General features: G+C 39.4%; 1 protein-coding gene across 1 annotated transcript; it reads left to right on the top strand.

Annotated features, from left to right (window-relative positions):
- Positions 1-3,046: 3,046 nt before the first annotated feature.
- On the top strand, positions 3,047-14,232 carry LOC311041507 (lysosomal-associated transmembrane protein 4B-like; the record flags this gene model as incomplete). Its single annotated transcript, XM_084051909.1, has 7 exons — positions 3,047-3,275; positions 4,658-4,769; positions 6,132-6,205; positions 7,387-7,509; positions 8,846-8,944; positions 10,487-10,582; positions 14,152-14,232. The coding sequence occupies exons 1-7, from the start codon at positions 3,180-3,182 to the stop codon at positions 14,230-14,232; spliced, it is 681 nt and encodes a 226-aa protein (XP_083908035.1). The 5' UTR covers positions 3,047-3,179.
- Between the last annotated feature and the right edge of the window lie 489 nt (positions 14,233-14,721).

Genomic DNA, 14,721 nt, shown 5'->3' with positions numbered 1-14,721 from the left:
GATTGCTTTGTGTGGGTATGTTGTTGATGTATTCAGAATTACGCAAGTACAGCAATTTAGTTTTACTTTTTTATTCTCCTTTTTAGCTTTTTTTTAATGTTATAATATGACCTTTTCTTACAATAGTATTTTCTTTAATAATTTGACATAAAGTGTCTATAATAAGTGTCTGGATTCTATCAAATAATCCAGTCCAGAAATTACTAGTCTTACACTGTAGTTTTCAATCCAGACCTGGTCTAAAATGGTCTACGAGGGAAACTATAAAATCCTAATTCTGGATATCTTCACAGATGTATGAGTGTTTCACAACACGACTGTCGGGTATATGATCATTCAGTCCAGAATTGGACAGTGTTGGTATATTGGATTTACTTCCAAAACTGTTGTGGTCTGTTTAGGAGGGAGAAAAAAAATCCTACTTCTTTTTTTACAAATCCAAGAGGTTTCACAAATCAAAATCAAGGCTATTTAATAGGCTACATATTAAATCAACCTGCCTGAGGTAGCATGTAGTAAAATGTGTATACAGTGTTACCATGTGTTTTTATTTGAGTTCATTTCATATGAACCAATGAACCAATAATACAATATATTTTTGCGACCGTAGGTCGCACTTACTATAGAAACCTGCTCCAGGTGTCCGTCCGTCACGTCACTCCGTCACACACGTCCGTCACACTTTTGCCCTGCTCATATCTCCGCACCCGTTGCCCCGATCCATGCCAGATTTTGCACACACACTCCTTACCTGCCAAACTACACCCTCCAAGGACCCCCGGAGCTCCAGGGACCCCCAGCGGCCTCGGGGACCCCCAAGTGTAGAAAATGAGCACATGTGGACAAATTACCAAATGACCACCCCAACGGGGCTGCTCACGGGGCATTCCCGGGGACCACCCACTCCTGGTGCTCCAGAACGGATGCAAAAGTGGTGGCGCCCCCAGTGGAGGACCCCCTGCCACTGCAGCTCACATAAAATGCCGTAACTCGGGGGCTTGCCCCCCACAAACAATCCCTCCTTTCCCCTATAAACACACTCTCTCTCCCACACCACACCGCCGTTACAGCCCTCTTCTGTATACATGTGACCTACGGTCGCTTATCTCCCGATTAGGGAGTCTTACTGGTACTAATACAATGTTTGTTCTATTTGTATTTGCTCCATCTCACTGTTTTCAGCTGTGGGCAGTATAAGTTTCCTTCCAAAAAAGATACAAATGTTACGTTTTTCAAATCGTATAAAATGTTACATAGCCTATCAATTCACAAATCAGAGGGTGATGAGTGCACTGACAGGCAAATAAGTATTTGTGAAAAGATTCACAAATCATTCTGAAAAATATTCAGGTCCAGACGGACGTGAGGTTAGGTCCAGACTACTATCACACTGTCTTGTTACTAATACGTTTGAAATGATAAAACACCTAATTGTGATAAAAGTGAAAGAACACAGTGAATTAGCCTATTGTGGGATATGTTTTATATGAAGCCAATACATTAAATACACACCCATCACACCGGAATCCACAGGATCCTTGTGTCCTAATCAAGCCAAAAGAGAAAATGCAGATCACACTCATGTAGACATATCAATAGTCCACTCTTAAGGGGGGTTTATACTTAGTTGCACACATGTGTCACACAGTGAAAATAGCAGATTTACAAGCTCGAGCTTGCTTTCCTAAATCATCTTAAGTAGACCTCAGTCATTTCACTATTACTGTAAGAAAAAAAACTAGCCTTGTGGTCAACTCACACAAATTGAAAGACATAATCTCTGAACACGTATGATTAAACATATACAGGTTTTTTTTTATATCCCCCTCAAAGTTTGTGGTCATCCTGCAAACTGCCTATTAGTTTGACATATCTTGTATTCAAAGTCATGGGGTCACTCAGTGGTTAGGAATCATCGTCCAGGTAGTATGAATGCATGCACTCATCATGCAGTTGTTTCATTGCAATATGCTACTCATTAGATCTCTAGATATCTTGTGTGAGTGGGATTTCGTGCACCAGAGAAGAAAAAAAAGTGGTGTTATATTATACCCTAAAAGTTAGTTAGCATTTAATCCCCATACATTTAGGCTTTCTTGATATGAGTCATTGTTGTTGCTATCAAAAATATCCCTTATATTTGAAAGGGATTATGAAAATGTCCTTATTTCCTACATTTGCTACAGTTAATTTAAAAAAAAACACTCAAATAGCCAATTGCATTTAGTTTCTTGTTTAGAATCATTGTTGTTGGTAGTAAAAAATAATCCCTTCTATATTTGGAACATTTGAGATAATTATATTAGGCAAACACTCTTTACAGTTTCCAGGCCTATGTGTGCAAATATTTTTTTTAGCAGTTTAAAAATGTCCGTTATCATGATTCATGACTATAATTAAATCTCATATTTTGGCAGATGCAGTGAGTTTAGCCATTTTATTTAATTTCCCAGGACATTCTGGAAAGGATGGGTTACATCCATAGAGTTACATCACAGAGCTCTGATCCTCTCTCTAGCCGGTCACATGGTCCAATTAGTGTTGCCATATTTTGTGAGAGAAATAAGTAACCAGGTCTAGGAAAACAAGCCCAAAAGAAGCAACTTAGACCACACGAGCTCTTTAAACCTATTAGGCATCGGCTACGTTCATATATACATATATATATTTAAAATTCTAACAACACAAATCTGGTACGGGGCTCCCTGGCACAAAATATCTTCAGATGGGGTTAGGGGCATATCTACATATTCATTTGGGGGTCCATGACATGAAAATATTTGAGAACCACTGGTTTAAATAATAATATATATTTTTTGAAACAAGCCCAAATAAGCAACTACACTTTAGAAACAAGCCCAGTAAAAACGCAACCTGCAACTACCAATATTTACAAGTCATTTTACATAAAAACAAGCCCAAGGTCGCTTATAACAAGCGGACATGGCAACCCTGGGTCCAATGTTTGTCAATTGGACCGAGTTAAGCGGCTGTTACTGCGCTGTAGCGCCGGTAATTGAGGAGGACAGGTTCATGCAGTCAGACGCGTTGCATTTCTCATCCATCTGCGAGGAAGACTACACTCGATTCGTTCAACGGAGCTCGCTTTAGGAGCGCATTCTTCAGAGATATACAGCAAATGATAGCGTTGTGATCAAAGCAGACAGCTAGGCTTGAAGATGATGATCTCCCCGTGGGACCGGTGGTATTCCACCAGCTGCTGCCTGTGCTGCCATGTCCGCACAGGCACCATCATCCTGGGGGTCTGGTATATGGTGAGCATTCTTTATCATTATGTAAACTATAGCGCTGGTCCATACCGTTGGAAGGAGTTCCCCTTAACGCTACGCTATATTACTTTCGACCCCCGGAAGCGCAGCCTCTCGTCTGTAGTAAAAATACAAAATACGCGTTCGCTACTCACCAAAGCAAAGACGGTTTCAAGATGTTGAAAGCCTACTTTCCTTAGTGGGAACACTCGGAGCCTCCCCACCTTGCGTCTAAAATACACTTTTTGGCCAGAAAATAAAATATTTCATCGGATGGAAAAATGTTTTAGTTACTCCACTGCGCCCCCTACAGATCTGGTTAATGGAATTTTTCTATTGACAATATTTTTCCATCCGGTAAAATGTTTTATTTTCTGGACAAAACGTGTATTTTACACGTGAGGTCGGGGTCTTTGAGTGTTCCCACTAAGGAAAGTAGGCTTTCAACATCTTAAAACCGCCCTTGCTTTGTTGAGTAGCGAAAGTGTATTTTTTATTTTTACTACAGACGAGAGACTGCGCAGCCGGCGTTTCCGGGGGTGAGCGGGCAACGGCTCGAAAGTAACATAGCGTTAAGGAGAACTCCTTCTAACGGTATGGACCAGAGCTATGTCGACCAGTGAAAACGAATTTCACCAATGAAAATATTGTCATAACAAATGAGGAAACGTGCATTCATTCATTTGACAATGATGATTGAATGATGCATAAATGGTCCATAAACGATGACAACCTTAATTTAATGCGATTGGCTTTTGTAGCTAAATGACGAGGTATTGTCGTCTACATGTAATTCGTATGATTATTAAAGCCCCCAGTGAGTTCGAATGTAGAGCTACTCCTGTAAAATGGTCTAGAAAGGGTTAACTTAATCAAACACCGCCTGTGGAAAATGCCTCAGCCCAATACCAATGAATAAATGATCACTCAGTCTCATCAGGTAGCTAGGGGTCTGTGTCAGGTTGCTGCAGTCAGCCATAGAGAAGTTTCCATTACATTCACCTGATGAATAGAGATTCAGTCAGATGAATGAGTGATTTCGTATAATGAGCTGTGCTTGACAGATCAAAGAAAGGTGTCTAGACTAGGCTATAACTTAATTAGCACTCTTAATGTCATAGTTAAAAGATATGAATCCACTAAATCTGGCAAACAAGCTTTATGAAATTCTAGAACTTCCAGATTATAATTCATTGGATTCATTTGCTTTAGCAGATGAATCCATAACTTCTACTGACATACTTTAGATGTTTGCCTTTGATAGTTGTGGCTTATGTGTTCTCTCATCCAATTGACACATATTGTATCGTCCTCTCTACCTGGCCTGAATGTTTCTGTCTGTCCATAATTTAACCTCCTGATCTGTCCATATGTCTTGTGTCTTAAAGCTCATCAATGCAGTGGTCTTACTCATCCTGTTGACAGCGCTTGGTGATCCTGAGCAGTACCACCTGACCAGCGCTGAGCTAGCTAATGACCTGGATGTCATGGATGATACCAGTAAGTCGCCCAGGAGGCCTGTAGCCTATTTTACAGTACACTTCACCTCAATAGCTGTACACGTTAAGGAAGAATTCCATGGCCTAGGGTAGTAGTTCTCAACCTTTTCAGGCAGCGACCCCCCTAAATAATCTTATTTGAACTGGGGACCCCCTCACCCTGACAAGCACTTGGAATTATAGGAGTTGGGGCATTACATTTAGTTTGACTCGGTTCGACAGATAAATATTGTTGCGAGGCGTTGTGAGCTTTTAGATCAGCTAATTTCAAAATCTTTCTTTCTTATTTTATTTGGAAATTAGGCCATTGTTTGACCAGTTTTTATAGTATAGTTTGTTGATTACTCTTGATGCAGTAATCAAAATTGAGAAAAACAGATTGAGAACCACTGGCCTAGGGGAACGCACGCATGGACACACGCACATGGTTGTGCAATAGGATGATTTTGTGTATTGACAGGGGGTAGGATGCTTGTGTTGGTCAGTTCTATTTGCCATAGCACTGGTAATAGTTTCTGATTAGAAATGTCTGAATTGCTGGGTATTATAGCCCTGTGATCCTTATCATAGGTCTGTCCAACTTCTCCATTAGACACAGATTCAGACTTGAATGACTTATCAGACTTTAATGTCTTAAGCAACCACCTGTTGCAGTATTGTTATACTATTATAGAGTTCTCACCACTACAGTCTACCCAACAAAATCTTGGTTTTGTTGTTTGGGAATGAACAGCATGTTCACATGACAGTTGTTGGTCTTTTTAGAATCACTGCCACTGCATATTTCTGTGAATTTAATTAATAATGATTTCGAGACTTCAGCTTATCAATTCCAAATAAGACAGCACATTTTATTTATTGAAAATAGACTTTATTTATAGAGAGTGTGCAGAAAATCTAGTTGACTCTCTGAAAGCCTAACTCAGCCCACCAATGTTGCAATTAGTTCAATTAGACACCAAGAACTAAATGCAATACTAGCCTGTCTACAAAATATTATATAATACAATATTATGATTAAATGGGGAACATGCAGTGGATTTGTTGCATTCAGTGTTTTTCCCCCCTTATGTAACCAAATGATTAGTTGTGTTATGTTGAGTTATTATGAGGTCAGATTGACATGAAGTGAATTCCAAAGGCTGGGGTTAATTCCATGTGAAGCAGTCAGTTGCAGTAAATCATCATGTCATGTATAGTATACAAGCATTTTTCTTATCAGCTTTACAGAATGAATGTATGCTAATTCTGTACTCTCTCAACCAAGGTAACTTAAAATAACAAAAGTTACATTCATGTTATTTGGGTTTTTGCTCACACATCCGCTCATATACACTTTTTATTTCTCCTTTTTCTATTCCAGATATGTGCATAGCTTCAGCAATCTCCATGCTGATGATCCTCATTTGTGGGATGGCAACATATGGTGCATTCAAGGTAAATGAAGAATTTCATTTTGGTTGTGAGACTTTGCCATTCTCTCAGAGATTAACTAACACCCCAGATATGACTGTGTACTGTGGTTGATATAGCTTGAAATGAAAACTGCATCTGCTGTACCAGTTATAAAAAGAATAGGTCTTTCCTGGCTATGGTGCAGACTAGTTTAGTTCTATTCATTAAAAATGCCCTAATTTAGTGTTTTAGGCTACTAACAGTATCCTTATTATCTTATCTAAGACATACATTTTATTGCAGATAGGTCAAGTCCAATGTTGGGCAGTATCGCATTTCTAGTAACAATATTACTTTTGCCAGTAACGACAACCAGTAGTATATCTAATTACTATTAATATGTAAGTAATGATATTGCAGTCACCCTTCCTCAAAGAGAAGGCTTTTGTTTAGATGTCTAAACACTGAGCACAATAACTATAAAGATAACTATAACTATATAGTTTACCATTGTATTTTTTTTAATTGTTGGTGTGAACTCTGCCATCCACTTGACTTTTTGACGATTTTTAAAACTATATCTTTATGGTCATAGTTAGAGTGCTCAGTGTGAATGTCGGCAGTTGAACCACCGGCTGGTTGAACAGACAGTCCATCTAAAATGTTTTCTTCAGCTCAACTTCCATCGAAGTGTATTCTTGTCTAGATGGCTTGCAAACATTTTTTTTACCAGGCTGTCGTATGTTGAATACACATTCAAAATCCTTAGTGTTCAAAATTAGTCCAAATTCCTTAGTCCAAATTTAACTAAATGGACCTGTTCCAACACTGCAGCTCCAGAAAAGAAAACTGCTAGTAGTGCATATGCAAATTCAGAATATGAGGAGAAAGGATACAATTTTGTGGTGTGTAACGGAAAAGTAAAGAGTAGTGTAACTGATTACTGTTGGCATGGAGAAATAAGTAAAGTAATATTACTTTTGAAAAGAGTAATGAGTATTACAAGCCTGAGTCCTAAGGCAGCATACAAAAGTAGTAGCTTTGTATTGTATTTTGGGGACTCGCCTTAAACTTCTGTGACCCGCCTTCAGAGTTGATTTATGCTCACAGCGTTGGATAAAGAGCCTAGTTTGATTCTGTGTACTCACATACATATATCAACTTTTCCTGGAGTTCTTTAAATAGCATAGTTCTCACCTCTAACGTTTATTTCACTGTTTCAGCTACATGCAGCCTGGATCATCCCATTTTTCTGCTACCAAATATTTGACTTCGGACTTAACACCTTGGTTGCTGTCAGTACTGTGGTATACCCCAACACTATACAGGATTATTTGCAGCAACTGGTAAGACGGCCCCTTTTTGAATTGTGTGTGTGTGTGTGTGTGTGTGTGTGTGTGTGTGTGTGTGTGTGTGTGTGTGTGTGTGTGTGTGTGTGTGTGTGTGTGTGTGTGTGTGTGTGTGTGTGTGTGTGTGTGTGTGTGTGTGTGTGTGTGTGTGTGTGTGTGTGTGTGTGCGCTCGCTACCCTCAGTAATAGAGCTGCTGCCGCTCTTTTGAAAATGGAGCCTTTACAGTTCGTTCATTTGGTTACATTTGTACAGTCTCAGACTTAAATTAGTAAAGGATTTTATTTTTTATAAATATGTCCTTATTAAGGTGGGTATTCATGTATTCTTCTTAAACTTCTATTCTAAACACTGTAAACCAGTGGCGTAGCCAGGAATTAGCACAATTAGTAGCTAGGAATGGCACAATGTGGGTGGGCACAGTGTGTGCGCACGTTTTAATTAATCAATTAATTAATACTTATTTTTGCCCATCTGCACATGATTTAGCAACACAATCCATTTGTATTGTTTGAGTAGATAGTAGACAGGTTGTCATATCCAATCAGTAAGAAATTGACACCTACTGCTCAATTCAGCAGCTTAACTGTGTGAAATAGAATGCAGAGATTGCTGTCCACATTATGTTATGTTATTTTAGTTGAAAATGGCTTAACTCATTCAGTGCTAGACTTATTTCTGGCTGTGTTTGCCCAGTGCCAGAGATTTTTCGATTTTTTTCAAGTAATCACAGAATATTTATCTCCAGTATGACTCGATCCATACGAGGGTTTCACTGTGCTTCCGAAAAAAAGAAAAAAAAAATCATCACGACCTCCTGTTCCCTTTATTCCACCTTTTGAAAATAGCATTTCTCGGCCAAAAATACATAGTAAAAAAAAAAAGTACACAGGAGCCGAGATACAGGATTTAGTAATAAGTAATAAGTTAACCAAGAAGTGAATGGAGCAGTAAATCTTCGGATCACGTTATCTTGGGTTCTGGACGTTCCCCCCCCCCCCAAAAAATGGAGAAAAAAAAGATTTTTTCCAGTGCCATTGATGTCAGCGACGTCAATGGCTCTGGATGAGATTCGAAAATAAAAACAAATATATATATACTGTTATGGCTTGATATGATATTTATTTAATTTATATTTTTAGTTTTTTTGGGTGGGCACAAAAAACTAATGGGTGGGCCCAGGCTTACCTAGGCCGTGCTTATTTCAGAGAACTCTAAAAGCCTCCAGTGGCAGTGACCCCTTATTCTAAATAACGAATGGTCCCTAATTCTAATGTCTTTGATCTTGCACATTAAATGAACTGATCACCTAATGTCTTGTTGATCTCTGTTCAGCCGGATAACTTCCCCTACAAAGAGGAGATTGCAGCTCTGAGTAATGTGTGCTTGGTCCTCATCGTGCTGCTCTTCATCAGCTGCATTCTTTGTTTCAAGGTAAATTCCACATAGAATATTTTAGTGCCAACTGAAGTAATAGGGCTTATATTTACTGGATAAACTTCAGTACTACTGAGAGGAGGTGTTAAGCAATTTTGTGACCCGTTTTTTGTATGTTTTTTAAGCAGACTTTGGTTTACTGTGAGTAGAGTGGAAAATAATAATATGGTGAATGAACTATGGTGAAGTAATGGACACTTTAAAAGGTATTAGAGATGAAAAAGCAAGGTGGTTGGAATGAGTGTTTAATATTCGTTAATACATGTTTTCAGGTTTTTCTTGTCCTTGGCAGGTGTAGTCTGACTCATAGTAGTTGCTTTGCTCTACAAATGGTTGCTAATTGTAGAATGAAAGCTATTGATACTACATCTACACTGTTGTTTTTGGCTATCCTACAAATGCTGGAAAGGACTTCATACCATTGTGATAAATAGCTTAGCAACAGTCAATGCCTGTTTACAAGCACTTACTCAAGTTACTACAAAGTCCCTTGACTAACCAGTCTTGAGGTTTGCCATATAAAATAAGCCTGAAAAACTCTGAGACTGAGAAAGAAACAGAGAGGAAAGGATGTTACTTGTACAGTATTTCAATTGGGGGGTGTATTATACACCATTCAGTGGGCCAAATATTCTGGTATGGTTATTATGTTGCGATGGTGATGGCCCTACGCTTCTATTATGTGTGTTCTCCATGCAGTAAGGTATTCAGAATACTCATTCAGAATATGAATGGTGTTCAGTGTCTTGGTATGAGTTTGTGCAGTATGACTGTGAGTTCTATGGAGTGTTCTCTGTTGGAGCACATGGACCTCCGCAGTATATTAACAGATTCCTGTGGCTCATGCACCAGGTTATATAGAATCATAGGGCTCAGTCTAGGTTTGTGTCCTATAGACGTGGATTGATGTAACAGATGGTGTTGTATTTGGCCTGTGAACTCCGGTAGCAAGCTGCCTGCTGAGAGCCAGATGATTTCTGGATGTCAGAAGTGAGAACATTAAGAGCTTGTTTCCCTGCCACTCTGGAGGGATGTGTAACTCTCTGACCACACCTGAAAATAGATACTTCATAGAAGTCCAGGTGTGGTTAGCTTTTTCATTCAAGTCACTATAGTACCACCATCTCCACTTACGCCTCTCTAGTGTGATGTCATTAACGTTTACCCTCTGTCAACGTGGCCTTGCATAACATGTCTTTTTTTTATTATAGAAGATGAGTTTAAGTTAGTTTCCTTTGTAGAAAAAGAAATGAGCCTGGTGGCTTGTTGCGATTAAATGCATTCATCACCTTGCATCACTTGCAACCATGTTGAAATAAAGGCTTTTAATTTTTACTTTTACAGTAGAACAGTGTGCTTTGGTTCCTTAATTAAGTTAATTTGTGAAGTACGCTGCATTTATTATTCTACAAAGGAAGGGAACTTAAACTCCTGAAGAGCACCTGATTCTTGTTGGACATAACTTGCGGACCCACACAGTACTCCTATATTTCTTAATGTGTGTCTTTTTTTCCATTTTCTCTGCCTTTATGCCATCAGGCCTACCTGATAGCGTGTGTGTGGAACTGCTACAGATATGTTAGTGGAAGAGCTGCTTCTGACATCCTCCTCTATGTTTCGACCAATGACACCACAGTAAGTCACCTTGTATGATTCTCTACTTCCACAAGACCCCATAGCTGCATCGACTGCCTGTAAATGAATGCCTAAACGCTGGAGCATGGAATAAAGCTGAGGTTAGGTTAAATTTGTGCTGACACTTGGTTGGCCACAGTTCTTATGAAATGTCACAATACAATTTGACAAACACAAAAGTGAGCTTGATACTCATGTTTCTTTTCCCAGTCACCTTTTCCAATGAGCTGTTATTCCACATACTACATGACATGTACAGCACATGTGGTACTTCCACAGGTGTAGTTCACACATTCCTCGAGCTTGAGGAACAGCTGAATAAACACGTTAGTTTTGAAGCATACAGAATGATGCATGTCCATGTGGAAAGGCATACAATTCTGTATAGTAGATGCAAATGAAATGCCATGGTTAATCGTTCAAAATTGTATGGAACTGATATGGTTAGAGTGTAGGTCAATGTTTGCATGCTTCATCGGCAATTAGTCTATCATCTCATTTATTTCTTGTCACCTGTTTAGAGAATTGATCTTTCATAAAATATTTCATCTTGATCTGTTCCTTTAGCACAGTTCCATAGACAACAAAACAAAACCTGTCCTGCAGTGTCTGATGGAAGGGGGGGAAAAAAATAATACATAAAATCCAGACCACAATTCACGTTTTATTGCATGCGTAGGTTTCCCACTCTCAGGCTAGTAACCCAGCTGTAATGTCGTCATGCAGGGGGGAGGGAGGAAGTATAAATCTGGGCAGTCATAGCTGGTAGTTTTATACTTAGCTAGCATGGATAGATAGATAGATAGTTGGATATATAGATAGATAGATAGATGCACTTGAACAGAACAGGGTATCCATGCTGGTAAAGCCATTATGGTATAATCACTACAGTAGGTGCACAGTACGTAAGCTCTGTCTTGATGGGTCTGGCTGCTGCTAGCCTGCTGCCCACACACTTAATAACCACTTTTACCCTGGCCTCCCGATATAGATTTTTGTTTGTGGTTAAATGGTTCAAAGTAAACACTATCCTTCTGTCATACCTGGTCGAGAGAAAATACCTTTCAAAAACCTGAGTGGCTTGTTTTTGCTATCAGAATGTTCAGTTAAACTTTGAGGAGACTAGAATTTAACTCTAAATTATAGTACTGTGACATACAGAGTACCAATATAGGTTGGAGTTGACAATAACGGTGATGGTGGTGTAATATTTGTTCACATAGAATACAGTTGCCCAGGTACTACTTTTTTAGTACCTTTTAACAATGTTTATGTTTTATCATGATGTGTAAAACACCTGCGCCATAAAGGGGAAATAGGAGAGCGCTCCCCCAACTTCTGACATCATTAGTCAAAAGTGCCAGATAAAAACACAGCAACCTATACCTCTGTCCATGCTAAGCTTACTAACTACCACCACAGTTAGACTGTCTCATTTAGGTCTGGGCATATTCAATAGGTCCCTCCACAGACCATCAGAATACACTGTGGCCGGTTGTGGTTCTTTGACCACCAGTTGCATTCCTATACATCATGTGCTCATGCCAGAGAGATGCACATGTGTAATGCATAACATATGGTAACAATTCCTTGTGAGTCGTGACTGTGACACACACACACACACACACACACACACACACACACACACACACACACACACACACACACACACACACACACACACACACACACACACACACACACACACACACACACACACACACACATACACACACAGTTTACTGTTCATACTACAATTATTCTGAGGTTAATTGATTAGTAATCATAAAAGATTTAATAATTTGTCAAATTAACAAAAAATGTTGAATCCTGGACAGCTACAGTAAATGAGCAGTTATTAGTTGATGTGAATGTTAAGTGTTTTTTTCTCTCATCAAAAGAAATGGTGAGGTGTATAAACAAGTGATGACAATCTGTTTCCCACAAATTGGTTATTTTGGGAGCATGTATTCCCCTGCTGTCAGTGTTGCTAGACAAAATTCACAGGACCAAAAATAATTTGCACACCTGAACATGACAGACAGGTGCAAGGGAGAAGTGGTGTAGGAGAATAACCAGGTGCAAACCTACTGTATGTCTCTCACTTGAATGGACTGGTTGTGTAACCATCTTCAGCACCTGCATTTGGTAGTGTTTGTTCTGTAGATGTCATCACATTTGGTCACCTTGTTGCACGACCATGTAGCTAAAAATAATTGATTTTCTACTGTAAAATGTGCTGCAGTTGAAAATACGTTATTTGCGTCCAGCGTCAAGGTCATATGACGGCCGATTAATGAGCCCTTACAGTTTAAGTTCATCATGTACATTACGCTGGATTTCAATCTTGGACAACTCAAGCACAATCTATTTCAATACATTTTATTGTAGAATTTAGCACCACTCAATACTCAGGCTTAATTTATTCTTTCTCATGAGACATTTCATGACATATTTTCAACTGAAGAGATTGGGGTGCAGCAAAGTATAAATTAGCCTTTGCTCCTATGCCTCGCATCTAATGTGAATGTTGAATTATAAACAATGAAAGAGCTTTCTGACTGAATCTGCTAGTCAAGCTGTATATAAACTTAAACCATAGTATATGGATGCATTTGCCTTCACTTTTTCTTTCCTCAACTGACATTGTTTCAGCAGGACATTCTCTCTCCATGTTCCATTCTCTTATTCAACATGTTACATAATCATTACTGCTTGTAATGACATAGCCCGTGGGCAGGATACAAGTGCAGGCAAACTGTTTATTTTAAATCCAGGGAGAGGTACAAAGTCTTCAAAAAGAAAATGTAGTCCCGGCAACAAAAGTCAGAGCATAGGAAAGAAAATAACACAGACGGAACGGTGAGGGGAGGCACATAAAGAAGTGAAAATAATGTTCCATTTCATTCAGGACAGGTCAAACGGAGTCTGCTGCTGTTGTGTATATTGGCTCACTGAAAAGGTTCTGTTACACTAAATGGAACGGAACCTTTATTAGTATAATTGGTAACACCTGTTTACCCTACTATTTCATGTCAATATGGCTGCTGTGAAAAGGTCTGTCTGAGGTGGACTGAGACAGAGTGGAATAAAAAGGGAGGGAAGACAGTGGGGCTCAGTAAGTAGAGCAGCCGCTTGGGAAGCCGAAGGTTGCCTGTTCGGTCCCCGGGTTAACACCTGAGGACAGATGTGAGTAGTTAATAATCTGGAGAGTTGAAATCCTGCTTTTTAGCCTCTTTATTAGGTATTTGTGATGGTTTCACTATCATTTCTGGTCTCTAAGTTTTTAAAAAAAATCCTAGCTATGGTTTAGCAGTGTGCATCTTATGGGCTGGTATTATACCAGCGCTTGCATACTATAATGCTGATAGAACTCACGCAGACATGAAGCTTGACTATAAAAGGCAATACCACATGTCAGTGTTGTTTCATGACAAAAAGGACATAATTGCTAGTTAACAGAAAGACTCATGCTTTTAAACCCATAAACCCACACACACACACTGACACACAATCCTCACACTCGTAACACCTCCCCTCCTTGAACTCCTTCTGTTCTTCATTTGCAGGTGCTGTTACCACCATATGATGATAGCTTCACCGTCCCTCCCAAGGAAGCTCCACCTCCCTATCCTTCAGCTACAGCATGAAATCAAGCTCAATTAGCTTCTTTGCTCGACAGTGTCACGTGCTGAAATGAGCGGATCTACAAGCTCACAATGCGTCGCCATGCAACGTGTTGTGAGCTTGTAGATTGGCTATTTTCGTACGACTGAGCAACTGGAATGAATACTCTCCGGCCGTAATCCTGCTTACACCTCCCCAGCTGTTGTACTACAACCACAGCTAATTTATGGACCACATTGCCTCTTTGATGTATTAGTATATATTAATACAGTAGATACACACATATGCATGCAGGCATACTCATACAGACAGATTAATGCAATCACACCATGCTGCAACCATCATCACCATAATAATCCCTTTGGCCATATTCACATGCTGGCCATTTTGCCCTTACCTCATTGTGATGTACGAGCGAAATGGCCACCATGTGAATAAGGTATATTCTGTGTTGTATTGTTTATTTAGTGAAACAGAGTGTGCTCCTACTGTAACTGCTCCAACCTATTCTG

The sequence above is a fragment of the Gymnoscopelus microlampas genome (assembly GCF_963454915.1).
Source record: "Gymnoscopelus microlampas genome assembly, chromosome: 3".
NCBI lineage: Eukaryota > Metazoa > Chordata > Actinopteri > Myctophiformes > Myctophidae > Gymnoscopelus > Gymnoscopelus microlampas.
The sequence above is the reverse complement of the archived record's forward strand: the minus strand, read 5'-3'. Positions and strand labels throughout refer to the sequence as shown.